The sequence below is a fragment of the Bombus affinis genome, chromosome 1 (assembly GCF_024516045.1).
Source record: "Bombus affinis isolate iyBomAffi1 chromosome 1, iyBomAffi1.2, whole genome shotgun sequence".
Classification (NCBI taxonomy): Eukaryota; Metazoa; Arthropoda; class Insecta; order Hymenoptera; family Apidae; genus Bombus; species Bombus affinis.
Window position 1 is genome coordinate 13296735 of NC_066344.1, and position 23835 is coordinate 13320569.

The 23835-nt window shown below is 35.8% G+C and overlaps 1 protein-coding gene across 3 annotated transcripts; it reads left to right on the forward strand.

Annotated features, from left to right (window-relative positions):
- Positions 1–349: 349 nt before the first annotated feature.
- Positions 350–22954, forward strand: LOC126913789 (protein SCAI). Of its 3 annotated transcripts, XM_050717054.1 has the most exons (5): positions 354–709; positions 5146–5358; positions 5587–5996; positions 12349–12762; positions 17088–22954. In XM_050717054.1, the coding sequence occupies exons 1-5, from the start codon at positions 516–518 to the stop codon at positions 17330–17332; spliced, it is 1476 nt and encodes a 491-aa protein (XP_050573011.1). In that variant the 5' UTR covers positions 354–515; the 3' UTR covers positions 17333–22954. The 3 variants fall into 3 exon arrangements, with proteins under 3 accessions (XP_050573001.1, XP_050573011.1, XP_050572995.1); XM_050717044.1 differs by having other exon boundaries at positions 350–709; positions 5146–5996; positions 20596–22954; XM_050717038.1 differs by having other exon boundaries at positions 5146–5996.
- Positions 22955–23835: the final 881 nt, after the last annotated feature.

The window sequence follows — 23835 nt, forward strand, 5'->3', positions numbered from 1 at the left end:
TTCTTCCAAATCCCGTTTCAAGCGAAACTCTGCTGTTTGATCTTCGACCACGGAACATCAGTGGCGACATCCTGTTCAACCTACATTCTCTACCACTCGCAAGATCACTCCGACGAGTCAACGCCTGATAACCTACCAACGAAACAATTTACCATGAAGCTCACCAGATCCATGATAGTTACCCTCCGAAATAAATCTATCGATCGCTCCCATATTCCGAACGAGGTCCAACAGCAAGTCTATCGGCGGAGCAGATAGATGTCTCAGGTCGACGTTGCGACGCGTGCGGGGTGGTTCGTGGCGTGGTGCTCGGTGGCGTGGTACGACACGGACGGTGCGCCCCCTGATGCGGGGTGGGCAAGTATTGATTGGGTCGGCGCGTTGGTCGCGGCGTCCGTGTCCAGAGTGCAGGAAGAGAGGGTGGCGGAATCGCCAGGCGCCATCACGCGGGGCCACCGCGACCGTCGTCTGAAGGGCCGTCCAGCCAGTGGCCGCGATCTCGATTCACCGAAAAGATGGTCATGATGGCTGGCATGGACGACCACGAGCGAAAAGTCGTCCTCGAGTTCTGCCACCTGCTCGAGAAAAGCAAGCAGCTGTTCAACGGGCTACGGGATTTACCACAGTACGGGCACAAGCAGTGGCAGGGTTACTTCGGGCGCACCTTTGACATCTACACGAAGCTGTGGAAGTTTCAACAGCAGCACAGGTGAGTGAAACTTGAAAAAAAAGGAAGAAGAAGAATAAAAACAGCAAGATAAAGAAATAGATAATGATGAAAGAAAAGATAAGAAAAATGGAAAGCATCATGCAACATTGTGTCGCGTATATACCACACGGAGGCCACACGGTGAGTCATCGTCGGACGAGGGTGGCCGCTGGCGTGGCTGAAGCCATCGATCACACGCGTACGACATCCTCCACGCCACGAGGTCCTTCGACACGATCCGCGACTCTGTCAGGATAACGCTGAAACAGAGCTGTGTTCTCTTGGTGTTTTCTCTATCTCCTCCGGAAGGGCCTGACGGGCCGCGGGAGCCCGCCTCGCGCGGAAAGGACACGCGTGTATTTACACGTACGTGGAAGACGTACGTAATAGCCAACAGGGGAGTAAAACGGGGATCGGTTGCGCCCGTTCACGAAGGACCACGGCACGGTCCTTTTACGCGCTCGACCCACCATGTGACGTGAACGTGAATGGAGAATCGTGCGCGCGAGTGAACACGGTCACGCGTGTGCGTATATAGCTATCGTGTATCTCTGCCGCTTACTCAGACCTTCATCGCGATTTCCCTACGAGATGTCGGTGCTTTTAGTGGGTTACACGTTACTCTTCGTACATCTACAAGGACAGAATAATCTTACGGGTTTCATCGATTGTCATTTTCCTAATTTTATCATTTTCAATTTAGTATAACTGGACTGCGGCTCTTTGTACAAACGCTTTTGTTAAAGTTTTAGTTTAAGAAATGAAATTTAAGCTTTGAATATTTTATGCTCTTTTAGGACTTTGCGCATTCCTTGCATTTTTGCATTAAATTCCCCTTAAGTACATAAACATTCGTAGTCTAGTAACAATGCTAGCATTATAGATATCTTTATACTTTATTAGGTAGATCTGACACTGCAACTGGAAGAATAGGATCTAACCAAAAATTTGTTTCACTCTTTATATATTATAACGAGTATTGGACTTTGGATATTTTATGTATTTTGCATATTACGTACACTTTATGATATATACTTTTGAATTTTGAAAATCCACAACCCAGATATTTCTATCGTTTGGAATAAGGATTGGAGATACGAAGAAACGTCGAGCATATTATATTAGACTTTTATAGTTCTTGAAGCAGATTTTATATAGCATATTGTACGTATGATATAATACGTGTGATTTAATTTTATAAAATTCAGAGCATGAAAGATAAGGATATATATATATATATATATATATATATATATATATATATATATATGTACGAAGGAAACATGAAATTAAATGACGTTTTACAAAATGAATATATTTGTGTGAGAGAATTATATGTGTGTTTAAAAGATACGTTAATTTCAATTTAGTCTGCTTTCACGTTTCCTTTGTACATCTTCCCTTTTATACGCTGAATTTTGCAGAATGAAACTTGAAATATCCTTTAAAACGATCGCTTCGGGCTCGAGTGTTTCAATACCTTTTGCTGAGAATTAAAAGATACATCAGTTAACATAGAAACTGCACATGAAAATAGATAGATACATACATATAACTATATTTAATAGTTTTCTATCCCAATAAATCTTGTATGTTTTAATTAATTGTAAAGCATATTGTCAATTATTTTATTGTTTAATTAATTGTAAGATTCCAATGTCCTTGATAGCTCAAATCTTAAAAAAGATAGAGCTTGTTTAATATATTTTATTATTTAATTAACTGAAAATTTCAATGCCTTTGGTAGATCTTGTATTACAAAATGGATTTATTATTTATATCTTTGAAATTCTTCCATTTGCGATGAAGATTTCTACATCATATAATAGTTTATAGTAATTATGCATTAAGAAATTATATTTTCATCTTTAAAATTACTAGGCTCTGTTCAATTGCGTTTCAGATATCTTTATAGATCATATTACATGATTTTTTCTCGTAATACGATTCAGAATTTGCATGATCTTTACGTGATTTCTCCGAAGAGTTCTTGTACGATAAAAAGCACGTGACTTGGATTCTCGTGGCCATCGCTACGCGATGCATCCATCTATGTTCAATCTTCTATATGATTTAATATACTTATTCCAATAACTACGTATTTCTTATTTCATAGTAATTATTAGTTATATTAGATTAGTAAAAATATGGTAATTTATCGGTTATTAGTATTATTATTATTATTGCATGATTGAAATTAACAGGTCCTAATTCTTCAATATTTAATTATTGCAAATATTGTTAAAATTTCGTGTTCAACGTCATAAATTATTCACGTAACTTTTTATAAGTAAAATGCACCGTGAAGGCCATTGAAAGTATGAATCTGAGACTTACGTAAATGTTAAAATAGTTCAACGTCGATTCTGATGATCTTTCATTGGGGAATAAGTCAAGAAAGGTCAGTAAATGTCACCGATAATAATATTTTAATAAAGATTATTGAATATAATTTACGGTGAACGATAAGGGAAATACTATTTCAAAGGAAACTAAACCGTTCTACGATTATTCGTCACTTGACACAAATTGAATGAATACATAAAATGAACCTTGAACGTAGAGTTTAAAGAATTTTTTAATTCTGAAACTGATTATTTATTTATTTATTTATTTATATATTTAGGGTCAGTATAAAATACAAATATAAGGCGACAATGTTTGTCTCCTTTACAATATGTTTTCTAAAAAAACGAGTCAAAAAGTATTTATTATTTGAAAAAAATAATTTAATTTAATTAAAAAAATAATTTAACAAACAACTATCATAGCACACGCAGTAACTAAAGGGTACAAGCGTTTCCAATTTCTTCTTCCGTTTCTTGTTGTCCATAAATTGCAATAGAAGAAACATTACGATCGTTACGAGGATCTGTGTCACGTGGTTTCCATCGTACTCCCCGTGGACCATGGGGATGATATAACGATCGTGCAAATGTTTGCTGCCGTAATCATAGTATTCTATAATCTGTTTAGTTTACATGTAACCTTTAAATCAGAATTAATTATTCACTGCGTTAGGTGTAAAATATTGAAAGTCTGAAGAATTAAAATTAAGTTTAATTGTTTCTCTCTAGCGAAACTTTTTTAATTACAAATTGTTTGAACCACTTTTTCTCTGAACTGTTCATATATATAAAGCATCATAAATTACATATTATAGACCAATCACATTACTCCATTCCTTTCCAGTCATCATTTCATTCATAAACTCACCATAGTTTCTACCCATAACCTCTTTTACTAAGTAACAGTCGAAGCTAACCCTAGACCGATTCACTTGGGTGAGTTTGCTTCGTTGGCCCACTTGGACCACGTTACACACACGTCTTTATTTACCCTTTCGATTCTGTTGCACTGGATGCCCGGTAATCTTCAGCCCTTTGTACCTTTCCTTTTTGATCGTAAAGTGTCATCAACATGGGCCGGTTGGCTGATGGTGCGACTCGACAAAGAGTCAATTGTCTATCCGGCTATTCACACCGCTCGCGTTCGTGCAGACATGCGACACCCAACCGCTACGGTACATCTCCTATATACACACACGTACGATATACGTGCATACGTAACACGTGGCTGCAGGTATAGATAGGTAGACACGCGATCGTGCCGTGTCGACTGTTAATAAATATCGGGGACGCTCTTTCAGGATCGGTTCCACACGTCAAAACAATAGGGAAAAGTTTCTCGAACATACGGCCATCAGTTTCAAAAGTATCGCTGGTATCTGCGCTTGTATTATGTTCCCCTGTTTCTCTTTTTTACCTTTCTTTTTCTTTCCTTGTTGTTTCGTCTGTTTAGTTTTTTTTATTGTGTTGTAGTTTCCTTGCCCCTTTTTTGTCGCGAAAGGTTAGGTATTGAGACTTTGTTACTAGCATTTCTTTGATCTTAGTCTAGGGAGGTGTGATTTCTCGTGAAAGAAAGTATTGTTAGATTTTGCGAGGATTTTTTAGTGGTGATTGTTTAATGGATGGGGTTGGAAGCATTATATTTTTGTAGCCTAGCTGGGGAAAGTTTTAAGTATAATATAGAATTTTATACAGTGTTCTCCATAGAAACGTTAACGTACCTCTCTTCCTTTATTATCTTACCTTCAAAACTGAAAATACGTACAAACAAAGAAAGACTAGTACGTTTTTTATAATTGGCACAACAAGATTATAAATCTCTTAATACTTAATATTTGAGCAATTGTACTTATTTCAAGCAACAGTTACTTAATAGAAGATCCAGAAATAAAAAGACATAAAAGTATAAAATTATACTTCTTTTCTTATATCTAGTGCCTTTTGTTTCTATCTTTCATATATATTCTTATATTCTTATTTTTATGTACTTATTAACTCAATATATCAATCAACACTCCTACCAAAGCGCCTACCAGACCAGTAACCATAAAAGGCGCGCGTGAACCCACGCGCGCCCGCTTCTTGCAGGACGATACTGGACACGAAGTACGGCCTGAAGAGGTGGCAGATCGGTGAAATCGCGAGCAAGATCGGCCAGCTCTACTACCATTACTACCTTCGCACCAGTGAGACTTCGTACCTTCACGAGGCCTACTCGTTCTATGCGGCGATTCGCGGCCGCGCTTACTACAGCCGTGCCGCCAAGGAGGATAGGAGCGACCTGATGGTGAAGAAGCTCAGGTACTACGCCCGTTTCATCGTCGTCTGCCTGCTGTTGAATCGTATGAAGCTCGTCCGTGAATTGGTCCAAGAGTTGGACGTCCAAATCGTTGATTACACCAGCACCTACGAACCGGACGATCAACTCGAGTGGAATTTAGTCCTCGATGAGATCAAGGCGTTCGTGAAGGCCGAGACGGCCGTCGGAGTGGTGCAGTTGGACTCGAACCCGGTTATACTGACCCACAGGTTGGGGCCCCAGACCTCGCCGCCAGTCGAACGTACGCCACCCATGTGCCTATCCCTGCAGGAGATCCTGATCGTTGGCAATTGCGCCGACCAGGTGAAGTTCAGTGAATTGTCGATGGACATGTTCAGGATGCTACAAACGCTGGAGAGGGAGCCAAGGGACGACCCTAATCACCTGCACGATGCGTCGCCGGCAGGAAGGATGCCATTCAGGCCTGGCGCGTATCCTGGTGCCGAGAACGGTGCCCCGAGGCGAGACAATCCACACAAGTACCTGTTGTACAAGCCCACCTACAGCCAGGTACAGGTATTCCTCGCGAGCGGCTTCAAAGAGCTGCCCGCGAACGGAGCGCTGTTGCTCTACTTGTCCGCCGACGGCTGCTTCTCCACCGTCAAGCATCCGGAAGAAAGTGAGTGTTGCCTTTGATCGCGACCGATCACGCTTCCGCGAGTATCTTAGAGCCTTGGCTGAGCCGTTTTTACGTTTTGCTGTCAGGGAAGAGATATGGAATAGATGTAGGCAGCCGATGTAGGAGTAGAGCAGATTGGAGAGTTGGAGGAAGTTTGATAGATGGTTGATGTTAATGGGTTTTTCTTGGGAAGGAAAATAAGGAAGAGCGTTTTCCGTGGTTGCAATATTTCTATTGTATAGTTAACCTTAATAGCTATGAAGTTTTATTAGCTTTGTCGATTAGAGTTGTTTCATAAAATGTACAAAAGCAAATTATCATTGGGCTAAATATTTTTGACGATTCCTTGAAATATATTGTCACCGACAGACACGTGTCTATCCTAATTTGAGAGTACTACAACCACATCGATAAGTATCATATGCAACACAAATCCAATATTTTATACATTTGTACATTTTCACACTAATCCTAAAGCCAACATTTCCAAATCAAGTTTTATATAGCTTTCTTTCCTAAATCCAATACCGTATCTTAGTAAATTTGTAAAACTTCTCATTCGACAATTCAACTACCTCCACGACCTCAAAATCTCCAAGTCGAAACAGTTTGCGCGAACTAATAACCAGTTGATCGATCAAAGCATGTTCGCCTCTTGTCAACGAAAATAGTTTCCGTTTTAAAAAGGCGGTTGGCCTCCGGTCGATTCCGTTGATCGGCCGAAAATTACTTATCACGGTAGAGGGCAGTCGTTGATGCAAGGCTAAAACGAATCATGCGCTTGACGAAGCCGAATGCGAACGCGTGTCGGCATTTTCGGTCAGTTTCCTCGGCCGGTAATTCGACCGGTCGTGTAGAGCGGGTCTTCCGTGTCCTATCGATACGTCTAACTCTCCTGACGATCCTTGAACGACGAAGAAAGGATTTTTCCATGTCTATCATACAAAATATTCGTATTCTGTTCAACGAATTGAGTCTAGAGAGGTAAATAAAACCACGTAACTAAAATCTAAAGAAGATAGGGTTGAATTCACAATTCTGAGATATTATAGAATATGTAGAAGCCATTTTTCCGTATATTAATGTTTTAACTGGAAAGAGTTAATTTAGCAAAGATATAATCGAATTTAATGAGATATTTGTTGCTTTAATTAAATTACTAAAAAATGAAACTGCTTCCTTTGTTACAGCAGTTAAATACATTTAATCAAGCACGCTCAATTAAATATATACGTATACTAGTAAACCGTGGATGTTTATACAGATTCAAATTTTTGTGATCATAACTTAAAAAATGGAAACTCAGAATAGACTTTTTTTCATAAATATTTTTGAGAATATAATTAAGAAAGGAGATATTCGATCAGGAAATTGTTTTATCTATCAGTATTATGCACTATACTTTGAATATTTTATATAATTCTTGTATCATGTGTATTTTGTGCAATTTTTCACTTCCAAATTTCCTATAAATGTATAAAAATCCGCAGTTTACAGATAAGCCGTGTCGCAACAATGTTACACGATGCCTACGCCACCGCACGTAGATCTACCTTTAAACGCATGCCACTAATTGGATCATCGAATCGGACTATCACCTTTCTCCGATTCGTTCAAGGGCTTCCAGTGAGCATACGGCACACGAGCCGCACTCACCGTTGATTTAGTTACTGAAAAGAACGCTCTTTTCGTTAGTAGTATTTGGATTATGTATAGTCGAGTGGGAAAGACCGGAAAGTGTTTCTGCATTTCATCGGAACTGATGATGACAATCAGTTGCGGTAGTTAAATTTATTCTGGCCTTTGCTTTTTTCCGAATTTAGAAGATGGAGGTTTGCAGCTATTATATTTGGAAGGAAATGGTATGCTTATATAATGTTTTTTTCAAAATTAAATAAGTTGTTGGAAACTGAGTTGAGATTAAGGTAAAGCAATATTAACCCTGTATAACACTATGGAAGTTACATGTATCTATTTTTTAAACTCTACTTTATTTTATTTCTACTTCATAATTTTTTATAATAATAATTAATTCTTAGATTTTAGATTAATACGAATAACTATAATAATCTGTCATATTTTTGTTTCATAAGCAAATTAAGTTTTGGTTATAAAGGGTTAAAGAATAACTTACATATATATAGTGGATAGTTTTTTAATGGATTCAGTTTTTTATAGGAAGTACAAAGAGCAGGAAATCTAATTATTAAGACATTTGTGTTAGGATGTATTTTGTTTAGGCTATATTACTTACAGCTTTAAGTCAGGCTTATAGAGTCAGAAGCTTATATATATAATCATAGATACATATAGAAGATACCAAGAACTGCAGAAAAAATTATTTAACTGTAGACAGTGCTACACTAGCTTAGATGAAGTATTAACTACTATATAATAATAATTGAAAATTTCACAGCATAAAAAATCAATATTTAAATATCACACTTTCATATACAGATTCAAATGATATCTATGAAATTCATAAATCAAACATACATTTTGAAAAGGTATAAATATTTATACTTTCATGTATTAATTAAATGCATTATACATTACAGAAGGTAAAAAGTTCTGTTTAAATTTGCAGATGAAACTCACATACCCCTAATACAAAAACTAAAACTACTAGTAATTCTACGAATTTCTGTTATCTAATAGCAACAAAAATTATTCATATCCAACCAATTTGTTGAGAACAATTCAATTACACGCCTAAAAATAACCTCTTCTCATTAACATGTTAGCACCACATTGTACCACAAAGAAAATTCCCCAGTTTCACAATGCAGCGTTCCTTTCTCCTTCAGAAATCAACGCCTTTAATTGGATTCGCGAAAAGATCAGTACAAGGTGTCCGCGACTCGAAGGAACTTGAAAGAACACACGCTAGCGTCTTCTTCTTTTTCGTCTTTAATTAGTGGGCATCCTCATGAAACTTTTATACGGATCGAAAGAAGACATCTTGAGAGTCGGCTTGAGAGATACACACGACCATGACCCTTCATCGCGATGCATGTTGAATTAACTAAATAGAAAATCCAGGTCGTTTAGATGGTTTCCTAATATTCCACGTGCCATGACGTTCAACCGCGACGATCTATTATCTTCCGGCCGATCTGGAATAGTAGCCCGTCATTCATCGCATTTCTGTCCTGGTTTAATTAGTAATTCGTATATTTAATACCAGAATTCGTTATGCAATGCTTTCGATGTCTTTTGTGATACATGTACAGTGGCTCACGGAAATGTCTGAATATGTACTTGCTATGGAATTTTTTATGTATACATATATTGTATGTGTTATATAAAACATTTCCGAATTTCATCAGTAGTACAATCAGTAGACTGCTGATTTTTATATAAATTCATATTTTCATGGATACAATTAAAAGAGTAGGATCTGAGTAGAGATCTGGTTTACCTGTTAAATATCATAAACAGTACTATACACAAAAACAATACTGTATCTTTGTACGTTTATATGTTTTGTATGCTTTCGTATTTTGTTGCATATCATAACGTTGCATGTCATTAGGTATTTTAAAATTACACATAATTATATAAAAATCCGCGATATAGCAATAAGAAACTACTGTTACAATATATTCATTTTCAAACTGTTTCGTATAACACACATAATACATTCATAAAAAGTTTCTATAACTATTTACTTTCGCGAGCTATATTTCTATGGGTTCTCGGTATTTGTCAGTGTCCGCATGTAAATGTAAACAAGTATTTATTGTCGTGTGGGTATTTATTATCGCGTGTATCAAGTGGTAAATTGGTGGCAAAATTTTAGGATCGTGTTTGATTTTATATACAAATTAAATTACGCTATAAATATGATAATGTATAATAGACGTTTGTGTTATATTACAGATATTTTGGTTCAAACTTTAGATTATTAAACCTTTACTTTTCTTCCGTCTCGACGAATTGAAAGATTTTGAATATCTCATTATCAGCTTTCATAAATTTGAAGAGTTTTTAATGATAAGAAATACGATTGTGCCACAAGTCGTAATGAGGTTAGGAAGGTAAATAAAAATACTTTCCTTCAGAAATTACTATTAGTCATATTTCTAACTTTTATTATACTCAAAAAATTTCGTTTCCAAAGAGGTATATACATATAAAATAAAGTAACGTTGATATATTTTCCAGTATAACATGCGTACCTCTACAACTTGAGATGAAAACGTCCGCAAATCCATAACCTTCACGTGACCCGTTTTCATCAGTAGAACCGAAACACGCTGTAAAATTTGGCCACCTATTTCCAAACGGATCTTTTGTACAGACTACTTTATTCTGTATCACAATTCCTCTCCAGTCATCGAGCAATCTCTCTTTCTCCCTTCCTGCTGTTCTCTTTAAAGTACGTAACACTTTCCACTTATCATCCATTTCTATGTTGCCTAAATGTTACACGTAAGATACCTTTAAAAGGACGAAGGAAAAGTGAAAGAAAAAAGAAAGAAAAGAGGAGGGATAGAATAGAAGAAAAAAATTCGAGTCAAGACCGAAGGTCGACGATGTTGAAAAATTCAGCATGCTGACCACCAAAGGAACGCTCGGAAGCCGGTATTCAGAGCGCGGTGAGGTTACAAGCCGCTCGAGAAGGCGAAAATGGTCTTTCAACGAAAGTAGAGTAGCGCATCCGTGTCAAGGTCATTCCGCGATAGAGATTCCAAGCTGTCGGCCCAGTAGATTCTAACTTTGCAATCAATATCGAAATACGCGGTGACGCGTCGATATCGAAGAAACCCCGTCGGCTACATTCGACCGACAATTCTTTTGCCTCTTTTAAGTAAATCTCGGCTTTCGGTGTCGTTAAAAATCTCACTTTTACGGTTGCGATAGATTTTACAGATAAACGTCGGCATTAGACTATGGTTACAGTGGATGTGTATTCTGATCTCAATATATCAAATATGAAGACCATAAGGGACCAATATAATAAGTTTAGCTTCTTGTTCTTTTGATTTTTATGTTACATAAAGTTAAGCAGAAAATATTTTAATATGGAAAGAAAACAACCTGTTATATTTAAAGATATAACTATCTCAAAAAAAGGTTGATATATCTTTAAAGCTCTGTAAAAAATCAACAATATGATTAGAATGTTAAGACAGTCAACCTTTTTGGAATATTTAGTAACATACGTATAAACATAGATTCTTGTTATTTTTATTTCGGCTTTCAAAATACGCATTCACCATACTGTTATAGCATTAGACAAGAAATTAAATTTGACCTTTTAAATTTGAATAGAGAACATATATAGGGTATTTAGTGGAAAAAACTAGGAACGGTCAGACGCGCGGGAAACTAGGTAGAATTTAAAAGCAGAACTGGTACGTTCCAAAAAGCGTGATACAAATTACAATGTCGTGGTACGATCTAGTCCGGACACAAATAAATCTTCCAAGGATACAGGCAACGATTTTGGTAACGCTCCAATTTCAAGCGGCGAGTCTCGAAAACCGACACGGTCGGACAAGCTTCTCTGCTCATTGTTTCACCGAAATGAAGCTCGCTCTTTCAAGCCGGCCGCGCGTGAACAGCCGATGCAACTGATCGCTGTTTTATTTATAGAAACGCTCAGTGCGAAAAACAGGCCTAAGCAACCGCAAGTTTCGGTTTTATAACGTATTCGTTCAGGTCCTTATGGAAGATTTGTTATAGTTTTAAAAAGGTAGATTACGTTAGAAAATAATACTTCCGGTTTCAATGTTTTAATTCTCCGAACTTTTTAAATTTTTAACCAACAAGTTTTTAATTTTTAAATTTCGAAGCGTTGAGTGGTTAAACTTTCAAATTTTGAAGTTTTGAACTTTCAAACTTTTAAATTCGCAAGCTTCAAATTTTTAAGCTTCTAAATTTGGAAACTTTGTACTTTTTCAGGATTTTCAAATCTAGAAACTTTGAATTTTCAATTTGCTAGATTTGAAAGTTTTGAATCCCCAAATTTTTAAATTACAGGGCTTTAAATTTTTACACTTTCACATTTGGAAGCAATAAATTTTCAAATTTGAAATCTTCCAATTTCCAAATCTTTTAACTTCAATGCTTTGACACCTCAACATTCCAACATTTATATTTAAAAATTTCAACTGCCTTAGTCCCTAATTATAAATCTTAAACACCAAATCCCCATATTCCTACCTACAAATTTCCTAAATATTCTTTGCAACTCGAAACCTGAAAAGCCAAAACCCACATGAAACACAAAACGAAGTCAAGGAAGGGCGCGTAGCCCGATAGTTAGGGTACCGTTTCCACGTGACATCACGCCGCTCCACGAAACCGGAATTGCACGATGTTGATAAACCTTCCGATTTTACAGTGGGGTACGACCTGGGTGGCGTGTCCACGTGTAGCAAAAGGGACCCGGAACACGGGAAGAGGCCGACAGGTGGCAAGGAACCGCACTGCCTATACCCGGGTGACCTCTATCCATTCACAAGGAAACCGCTGTTCGTGGTCGTCGATTCGGACAACAGCTTCGTGTTCCAACAGATACCTCGTTATTTCGGACAACCATTGATGGTGCTGATGTCGCCCCAAGACACGCCGTCAACGTTGCGCGACGTTCGACACGGTGGAAGCCTGTTCACTCTGTTTCTCCACGCCCCCCTAGCCGCGTTTTGCCTTATATGCAACATCGGCAACCTGGCCGTGCACCACTGGGAGCGGTGCCAGCGTTACATCGAGCGATTCCTCATCGAGGCTTGTCAGCTCGTCACGCGCTCCAGATGCGGTAAGGATCCAGGACGTTGTTTTTGTCGCCTGACACGGCCTGGAAGAGCTCTGCTCTGGCTTCTTTCTCTGTCTATCTATCTCTGTCCCTCTTTCTCTTTTAATTGGATGGGTAACGGGGAATGGGGCATATCGGTGAAACTTTCTTGGCTCTGGCTACGTTCGATCCGTGGACTGGGTGATGAGAATATTGCTTTTAGAGATTTATTAGACGGATCTTAGAATATTTAAACGATTGTAAAGATTGTATAATAGATTTATGTTTTTTGGAATAACGATAATGGGAATGAATTTGATATAGTATTTCACTCTTTGGTTTTTTGTGGAGGATTTTGTCATGTAGGTTTGAAGATTGTAAGGTCTCTCTAATAGGACATTTTGTAATTAAGAGATGTGGAATAGTCCAAAGGTCAATTGGATGTTATATTATTTACGTGCGAATAAATTTATTTTGGTATCATCTATCTTTTTTTTCCTCTAAAGGGGTTAGGTTCGATCTTCGTTGAAAGGAGTGTGAGCTCACAGAGAGGAAAGAAATCCACCGACGTAAATTTCTTTAACTATTAAAATCATCAATTAGCAAACAATATGCAATCATACATCGGATCTTTTCCAAATTCAAATCATTTACAAAAATTACCATAGTATTTCTCCTTATATCAATTCATATCCAAAAGTATGTTACAGCTAGTAAGTATCGGCCCATTTGTAGGAAACTTCTTTTTTGAGAATAACGTTTAAGCTCCTTTTAAAAAGTAAATACAACGTATGTCTATTAGGAATTATAAAAAGAAAAATTCTTTTATGCGGATATTCAGGCATTTAATTCCACGATTCTGGGATAAGCGTCCTGCTATTTTTTATAATATTTTTATCTTTTACCAGATATCGTTGACCTATGTGGCATAGGTGCCTAATCACATAAAATTGGCGTGACAGCGGAACGCATTATCCTCCACAACCAACGCCATCTTCTCTCAACATTGTTTCGCTCGTCAAACGACTATAAAGCATCCAGCAATATAATTTAAGTGACTATAATAATCGACAAGCTTCCAGATTTGAACATTTGAAAATTCAAAGCGCCACGTTTGAAAATGATAAAGCTTAGAGTTTAAAATGTTGAGAACTCAAATATCTATCTATTTGATAGAAATTTATATTTAAAAAACGCTACAATCTTCTCGATCAATCCGATGGTTATTCCTTAATAACGATTATAATCGGCTTTGCCAATGAGGAGTGCATTAGAAGAATTCTCGATCCCAGTCTTCGAAATCGTCTCGGTTCGTTCACCGGCAGCCAGAACGCGCCGAAAGGGATTTACGATTGCGTTCGAACGATAAACAGAGCTGGCCTAGATCCAGGTCGTGTTTATCGCTGAACCGGCAATCTTTCCTCCTAGACGCGTGATCTAGGGTCGGCTACAAAGGGGCTCTCCATTGTTCCTCTCGCGACAGCGATATGTCGTGTGCGAGTTTTGAACGTACGAGTGGCTTTCTTTGTCGCAGGCTCTCCTCTCTCTCTCTCTCTCTCTCTCTCTCTCTCTTTCTCTATCTATCTATCTATCTATCTCTCACTCACTCTCTCACTCTCATTCTTTTTATAATAATCGCGTCGTTAAGTAAAGCTTTGTGCAGATACGTTTAATTCACTTTATCCTTAGAAAGTTTCACCGAAATCGATCGGGACAGCCAACTGGCTGTCTGACTTGACAATAATTCGTTCAAAAGTTCGAACAACAACTACAACAACAACAGGTTCTCTAGTAGCAGGCAACAACAGCAGCAACAGTAATATGCAAATTTGTCAGCCATATCTTTGAATCTGGAACCGTCGTCGAACTTTTGTTTAGATCGTGGACGTCAGCAGGTGATTTCCTGACAAATTAAAAACCAATTTTAGAACTCCAAATTAAGAACCAAACTAACGTAACGTTTCATTTTCAATTGTTTTAATATCAGTTTACATCAACGATTTCTGTTTTCTAACGTTATGACTATGAAAGGGAATTTCAAGAATTCGGTATACTTTTCCTTATTTCTTTCAGCCAGATTCTATCATTTTATGAAATTCTATAATTTTAGAGAAATTTACGTATCTGTGGTATTGGTCCTCAATCGATTTCGAAGTGTAATCCAACCGTGCGATCATGACAATGCTACTGCACGTCCTCAAGCGCGTAAATGGTAAAAGCGGATAGATTTTCCCATCACTTTCTCTTTTATGTCATGTGCTTCAAATTTTCAAGCCAAAGCGTGGAAGAAAAAAGATATAATTTTCGTAGGAAAATGTTCTTTATCTGTATATTGTCAATTATCATAATTTAATTGTCTTCCCATTCTTGTTAATTACATCCTATGACATATGGGAACGAATAGCGAAATAAATGGCTGTAATGACGGTATAATGAATGACGGTAATGTAACTGCGCTGACGAAACAGTCGCGGGTGCAATTGACTGCTTATCAAGGAGATTTTCTGAAGATTTTCCACTACTTTCTCTTAATCTCTCTTTTTAGCATCACGACCACCCGATTGGACTATACAATTCCGAGTCTTACGAGCAGAGTAAACTATCCTTGTCATGCATATTTTCGTCAGTTTAACTAAAGACAGCGATAAGGTGTAAGCTAACCCATTTAACAATTAATCTAATTTTCTAATTTAATTTTATTTGGACGCGACTATTACTATCTTCTATTACTCTTGTACTTTTTATTTACTTTTATCTACTTTTTATTATTTTTAATTTCATTCGTCTGATTATTACTTTATTCTATTTCAGATTAAACCTGAAAAATTTTGGTTTAAAGATACAATCTCTTCTCTTATAAACAAACGAAATTCTAGCACAATGAAACTGTTTGTAATACCAAAGCTATTGATATACATATAATTTTATATGATAGGAGACAGGAATTATTTACTAGATGTTTAATATCAAAGATATAAGTGATTTTTATTTATAATTATGATTATATAATACAAATTCCATATTTGATGTTATAAATGCAAAATGTTTAGATGAATATAATTACCTTTATAGTTACTATTCTTTCCTATTTTTTAAATAGAAGATAATATGTATGAAGGAACAAGGAAGTTTTTTCTTGAATAAGACTTGGACAATGTTGAATTTCGAGGATTGAAAAATACACCTTAAAAAAAATGTACCTGCCGAGTTTTTCTATCTGGAATAAGAGTTACCAACACTTCCTTTGCATTGGGATCGAAATAAACTTGTCGCAAATATTCGTAGAAATCGGGAAAGTTTATTTGCCCGTAACGGAGAGTTCATAAAAATTTATCAAGTGCAAAAGGGTCGAGTTCGACGATAAAAGTTACCGACTAACTGACGTCCCCGATCGGAACATAGATCGAATTGCTTGAACGTCAAAATTCTGAAACGAAACGAACGAATGAGCGTACAAAGTGTTGGAAGGGTCTCTCCATGAATCGGTTGCCCGTTAACGTGCAGTTGGAGGTGTTTAAACCTTTCACTTTTCTATGGTATTTCCCTTCTCTCCTCCAATATTGAAATCATGTTATTTTATGTTTCCTTTTATTCCCACTTATTCCATTTCTTTTTCAGAATTCTGAATAATAATATGGCAAGAAGTTAGAATATGCAGGAAGACAGGATAGTAAAATTGTGTGGCGGGGATCTACTTTTTAATTTAATCCTTTCGTGCTTAGTATTGTTTATACGGAAAATTGCATTTTTCAATCGTACTTGTACTTGTCGATCGTAACTAAATGGTACTTATGTATAATTATTTTCGGTAAAACAGGTAAAACTTAATCTTAATGCATCGTGTCTTCCTTATAAGAAGACGAGGAAAATATGTTCTACCATTGATAAAAAAAAAAGAGTTTCTCCCACAACTCAAAAGATAGGATTAATTGTTTCGAACGATAAACAAATTCAACGCAGTAATGTTACTACTCTCGTGCAACAAACTCCCTCACAATTTTGCTATTCGTTATTCACCACATCTTTCTAAATTACAAAGAAGGAACACCACAAGCTTTAAAACATTTTCCTAAAAAAATTCCAAACAACCTCAAAGGGCCTCGTTTTAATTTCTAAAACCACGAACGCTCTCTAAGAGCGAAAAGCAAAAAGAAAAACGTAAAGAAAAAAGAAAAACAAATGGAGAAACTCCAACTGCACACAACCACGGAGACACTTTTACAACCATTTGTACATATGTATACATGTTCGCATGTATACAAAAAAAAAAGAAAGAAAAAGAAAAACGTACCAGAACTCCGAGAGAAACCGCCTTGGACCTGACCGAGCGCTTTTATCGGTCCACGCAGAAACCAGCGTGTTGCAATTCTTCGGCGACGATTTCCTACGACTGTTGCTGGTGCGCTACGTGTTCTGCGACGTGGTGTTGAATCTGCACCGGTCGTTCAGGGGTCGACAGCAGAGGCCCCGTTGCCATCCACCGTTGCCGGACGCGGAGGTCCTCGAGCATCCCACTCTTCATCACCTGGTGCTCGATCTGGCCGCCTGTCTTGACTGCCGCGACCATTTCCCGGACAGCAACGAACTCGCCTGACCCAGGCATCTTTCCTGCCCGGCCCCCCATGAGTCCACATCCCTGTTGCCGCCGTACAGCCACGACTACGATTACGATTACTGTAACTACAATTGCAACAATAAAATCGTTACACTGAGACCTCATTAAACCGCGTCTAAACAAAAAAAAAAAAATAAAAAAGATTTAAAAAAAGAAAAGAAAAGGAAAAGAGAACGAGGATAAGAAAGAAAATGAGAATCGAAGGGGTTGAAACAAAAAATATGTACGTGTGTATGTATAGGAAAGGAAGAAAAAGATAAATGATAAGTGAAGAACGGAAGAAATCACGTGTGTACAGTCCACGTGCACGTGTATCGTCGTTCGATAAATCACGGGGATTAATTGGCCGCTCGTGTTGGATATCGTCGACGCCGTCTCAGGGTAACCCGGCGTCGTACTTTTCGTTCTATCATCGTTGTTCTCGTCGTCTGTTCGTCGATGATCTTTCGATGACTTCTGGATTCTCCTTGTCAATAGGTATTTGTCGATTGGAAGGTTGAAAAAAAAAAACACACGACGCCGGGTAACGACGCGTTTTTCTCTTCTCTGCACGCGAAGAAACGTGCGGATACAGAAGAGGAAGTGTTAAAGAAGGTGGAGGAGCAGGAGGAGGAGAATGAAACGAACGAGCGAAGAAATTATATTCGTGGCTTCGTGTTTCTCCTTTTAAGGACTCGTTCTATGTTAATTGCGACACACCGCTGCCAGTTTTTTGCTACGGACTAGTAAACGAAACACAAAACAGAGAAAAAAGTCTATATGTATATATATATATGTATATGTATATATATGTATATATATATATGTATGTATATGTATATATATGAACATACAAATATATATATATATATATATATGAAATATATAATATATTCTGTCACTGCGTCGATGGTAAAAAGAAAAAAAAGAAACAAAAAAAAATTTGAACGAGAAAGATAAATAATTATAATACGTATGAAAGAGAGAGATATTGTGATTCTCAAGTTGTATGTATAGACGAACGGAGGAGTGAATTTATACGCACTGGTGCTTTGTACGATTTTAAGAAGCTTTTAGCGTGTCTTCGAATGACTCGGTTCGGTTTTTCCGTGTTTTACGGTTTTCCGTTCGGTTCTCGGTTTTCGATTATCTATTCGGGTCGCAGGCCACGCACCCTCCCAAGCCTTCTCTGTCTCTTAAAAAAGGAAAAGAAATGGAAGAAAGATGAAGAAGATTGAAAAGAAATGAAAACATGTTGAAATTTACAGTGATTAATCAATTTATAGAGAAATAAAGGGAATTTCGTTATTTGAATATATGTAGAATACTGTGAATGCATTTTACGGTTTCTGGGTACCAAATTAGGACCACACGCAGAAGTTTCACATATGCTATATCGGATAAATAATAAGTTGCCTTTGATTGTCCAAATTATTAATAATTGTAAGTATATATGTAGATAATTATGTATATGTAAAAATTAATTTATTTAATTTATTTGATTTATTCAACTTATTCAATTTATTTAATTTTTACTAGGTCACATCGGAGAATATTTGTATTTCCATGATCGGACAGTTTATTTGGCTTCAGTACTATTGAAAATATTTGAAATCTGATCAAATCACTTGTTTACCTATTGTTGACCACTACATTATTCAACTTGAAAGCTTTAAGTGGTCCTAATTCCATCATCCGGGACTGTAGAACCATTCGGACCGCGAATTATGCCATTACGCAGTAAATCTATATCCAACACCTCTCACGGTACATACATATACATATGCAGTAGCTCACAAAAGTATTTGAATACTTATAAAAGTACGTGATGCATAAAACATTCCAAAATTTCATTAGCATTGTAACTAGACACGATTGACGTAATTATCTTGATAAAATTTGAAACCAATCTGAAAATGTACATAAAAGTTACAAGATATTCATTGCAATCATATATGTATATATATATTAAAAATTTAGTATACAGCATGAATAACCATCAAACATGTAATAAGCGTTAAAGATGGTTCCATTGTATATTGAGGTTTATTAATGTAATGAATAATTGACTGTTTATTAAATACCTTTATGACCTCTGCGAAATATATATTTGCACTAAATGTCTTTTAATTTTCATATACATATTCAGATTTATATTTAATTTTTCAATATGATTATGATAGTTGGATCTCATTAGAGTGCTGTCAAAGTGTTTTGCATAACACACATAATAGATTCATAAAAGATTTCTACAAGTATCAGAATTTTTTCGTGAGCTACTGTACATACACATACATAATATATGCGTACTTTATTGTAGAAACGCGGGTCCGAGACTTTGCGATTCTATTTTCGCTGATGTGTCCGCGAAGCACAGGTTTTCCGGCGCTTTTTCTCCCATCCTTTTCTTTCTCTCTCTCTCTCTCTTTCTCTCTCTATTCGTTCTCGTCTCGTAATCGTCACCCACGCAGACAACGTCTCTTTCTATGGCTATCCACCTGTTTTTCCCTGTTTGTTTCTCCCATTGTTATATAATTCCCTCTCGCGCAAGGTGTTTCCGGTTTTTCCGGATAAACTGAGGGCAAATAATCCACCAGTAAAAATGCGTAAAATATATTTGCAGAAAATTATATATACACATGTCAAATGTAACTGTAAACATTTTATCGCGAAGTTTTAGGTTTCTTTTCTTTTATTATGTACGCTACCAGACAGAAATTTGGTATCATTTTTCTTCTAATTGCAACTATGTATATCGAATTTTCTGCTAATCTTCTAATTAATTTGAAATTAGCAGCTTCTAAACTGCGAATTTCTATGAATACAACTAAATAATTATTATTTATTTCTTTTATATAGATCCATTTTAATGTTATAGGTCGTTGAATCTGTCCACAAATTGGCTACAATATTGCAATAAATTAAACTAATAAAAAGCGGATGTTAATATCAGTGATCTTAAACAAGAAAAATAGCAGCGTTGAAGATAATATTTAAAAGGATCTTTTTATCATCATAGGATGATATTAAACATGCTCAAACTATTCAATCATCACCAAAAAACTGTTTTTATATTTTTTCATTATCAATGAAATTACAAGTGGAACGCCCGGTATATAATTTTCCTACAATATTATCATATTTCTTACTTTCATGTTTTCCTATTTTTTCTTTCTTTCTTTTGCTTAACCGCCCAATTTCATCTTGGCCATTTCACGCTTGTTGTCTTCCTCCTCCGTTCATTTCGATTTTCCCGTTCACAGCTCTGCACAGTGGCCCGCCGACGTCACAAAGTGCCAACCGCGAGGCTCGTTTATTTATAAGCAAAAAGTAGAGCGACCAGAACGCGAGAAAGAGTGGCTCTCATTGAGTCGCCGAGATGACGATTCGCCGAATTGAACTTGCTCTCTCCTATATGACGGACAATTTAGCTTACGGGATGAAGGGACAAATGGAAGACTAAAAATCATAGTGGTTGTAAGTACGTTTGCTATAATTTACTAAAAAATCAGTTATATTTTTTCAAATAATAAGAAAGCACAGAATGCATGCAATATGTAAAAATACATAGGATATGTAAAGTACTTGTTATAGTATGTGAAGCAAATTTCTATTTAATTGTATTTATATTATAAAAATATGAATCTGCAATTATATAACTTAATTAAGTATAAAACCAAAAAAATGGTACATTTAAAAGTTGAAGTACATATTAGATTCGAATCCTCAAAATCTTGACTTACGCCACTATGATTTCCATTTTTAAATAGCTGTAGAGAAAGAAAAGAAAAGAGTAAACAAAGAAGAAAAGGAAGATAAAGGATCGAGATGAAAAACGAAACAAGTTCATTTGTGTTCGTGTGTATATAGGAAATACTATGTACAATCTAGTCTTTATAAGAAAACGAGAGGAAAAGATAAAAAATGGAGTTAGAAGGAAAAAAACGAGGGAAGACGGAGAAGGGCAACGACTTGAGAGCAGAGTAATAGCAGTTTCCTCGGACGAACGTTTGTCGAGTATTGTTGTGTTTAAAACTATACAGAGTGCCCCAAGTTTTTCTACAAAACAAAAATGTTCTACGAGCAAAACTAAAAAAAAAGCCATAAATATAGGTTATTTAAAATTAAAAAGTTGTAATAAAAATTTTAATTTTATTTCATCTCAATGAACGAATTAACTGTTTCTATCAGTTCACCACATATACTACTATTTGATTGATATATCTTTCTTCTTTAAAGTTATTCATATCTAAAAGCTCAATAGTATGCTATTGCAGACCAAAATATTATTCTTTTTTGAGTATTTCACATTTCTACTATACGTTTTTAATGAAGCTGTAAATGATCTATATAACATTCCTTATTCATAGAATATATAAAAATTATGAACATTGTTTTGCATGAAAAATCTGGAATACTGTGTATACATGATTCGCGGTCACTGTATCATAACACATATACATGCACACGAAATCTCTGTCTATCCTCTATGTTTTACAAGAAACAAAAAGGAAACGAGAAATAAAGAAAGCGAGATCCAGAAGAACGTACGAAATACGTCCATGTCCTATTATCGCGGATACGACGATTAACGCAGAAGATTCTACATTTACCGTTTATAATGACCAGCATTATTAAGCGAGCAATGTACCCGATCACATATATGCATACTTGATATCAGAGACCATACGATTATCAATCTCTATGATAGTCCTCTGGTTCCTGGGTGTCATTTAATTCTACCATTTAATAGCCGAGTTTATTTCTTTGCTCTTTTATGTCTTACTGTTAATTTCGTTATAAACTGCCGTTATTACATATTATTATGTTCTTGAGAATATTCAATCACTTGTTTTATTATCGAAGAGAAGGATTTTTGAGGGAAATAAAACTAATTGAGGAAACTTTTTTGATAAAAAGGGTCTATAGGTTTATGTCAAATACATATACTTCCAGTTATAGATATTGAAACACTTACATGTTATATTTATTGAAAAAACTTTAACACATTTTACTTTCTTACATTATATTTTGATATAATTATAAACACAAACGTAACTAATATTTTAAAAAACTAGTCACTTTGTTATTTAATCAATACACTATTTTGTCTTCTGGACCCTTTTTCAACAAGGCTCCTTAATTATAAAATTCATTCTCGATGAACGAAGAGAGTATATTTAAGTATATTTAAGATTAATATAAAGGAGTTATAAAAATAGTAGTTGAATGAGAAAGCATATTTGGTGATTCGTATCACAAGTATTTTTGCATATAATTGGCGAATACATAAGTAGAAGATTTCTAAAGTCTTCTTGTAATATTGTAAAAATGATATTTTATAAATTAATAAGTAAGAATCTTTCATAAGTAAGAATCTGCCTTTCTGTACAAGATGTTTTATAACATAGGGAACTATGTAGCTTTAATGGTAGATAGAGGACACGAAGGAATGAGAAAAGTTTGCATAAATATGTGCCCTGTTTAACCTTTTCCTCGAATCATAGTCATTTTTGTATATCAATAATGTACAGCTGCTTAACCATATGGGAAGTCACTTTCAGCCTAAATTCAAGCCTGTGGTTGTCATATTATAGCGCCGTTACACTGGATTACGTAATTGGTGTTAGAAAAAAAAATCTATTTCTTTAATCGTTAATATTAACTATATATATCGCTAAGTTTAATTTGCATTAATGTCGAAATGTATCGAAATACTGTAGTTTGTCTATATGTCAAAAGTTTCCCAATGTTTATGCATTTTTTAAATTTACTAAATTTATTAAATATTTGCTATTAAGTTTAAATATACAAAAATATAAGGAATCTACATGATATACAAAAGTGTCTAAAGTACTCTTTTCTCATTGCTTTTTATAGAGATACAAATTTGCAATAACTGTCCACAGTCTACTCATTAATAATTTAATATGAAAAAAGCTAGAACTTAAGTACAAGGACAAACAGGGTTCGCGTTTACACCAACTTTTTTTCATTGTTTTCGCGACTACATCCACCATCGAACGAGGTTCCACGTGTTACAAAACACCCCTGTATCATTGTTAATTATAGTACAGGAACGATAAATATTTTTCTCACTTGACATTCCTATGCTATGGTGTACTAAAACGGCAGAAATCTCCTAAAAATATTCAGGACTTACTATTAACTCGAATAACTACCTGCATTATTTCAGAACACTAACATCTTTCAATTTTTATAGTTCTTGTAATATTTACATGTTTCTTTAATTAAAAAAATTAATCATTATTAATGATATTTCACCATGAAAAAGAAATCATAATTAATTATATTTCACCATAATTCTTCGATCAACTGTACTAACACTATACTAAATAGTATTAAACGAATTGGCTGAAAGAGTATATACTAAAAGATCGACGTTTACACCCGGAAGCCAGGACTATCCGTAGAAACAGCCAAGCGTATAAAGAGCCAAGAGAATCATGTTGAACGCAATGTTCGCGACTTTATTTTACCCA

What these genes read in the sequence shown, in the direction of transcription:
- LOC126913789 (XM_050717038.1), top strand. Translation starts at nt 516, where the DNA reads ATGGTCATGATGGCTGGCATGGACGACCACGAGCGAAAAGTCGTCCTC. An exon ending in AAGTTTCAACAGCAGCACAG is followed by an intron (nt 710 to 5,145) that starts GTGAGTGAAACT and finishes CGCTTCTTGCAG; the next exon opens with GACGATACTGGACACGAAGT. An exon ending in CGTCAAGCATCCGGAAGAAA is followed by an intron (nt 5,997 to 12,348) that starts GTGAGTGTTGCC and finishes CCGATTTTACAG; the next exon opens with TGGGGTACGACCTGGGTGGC.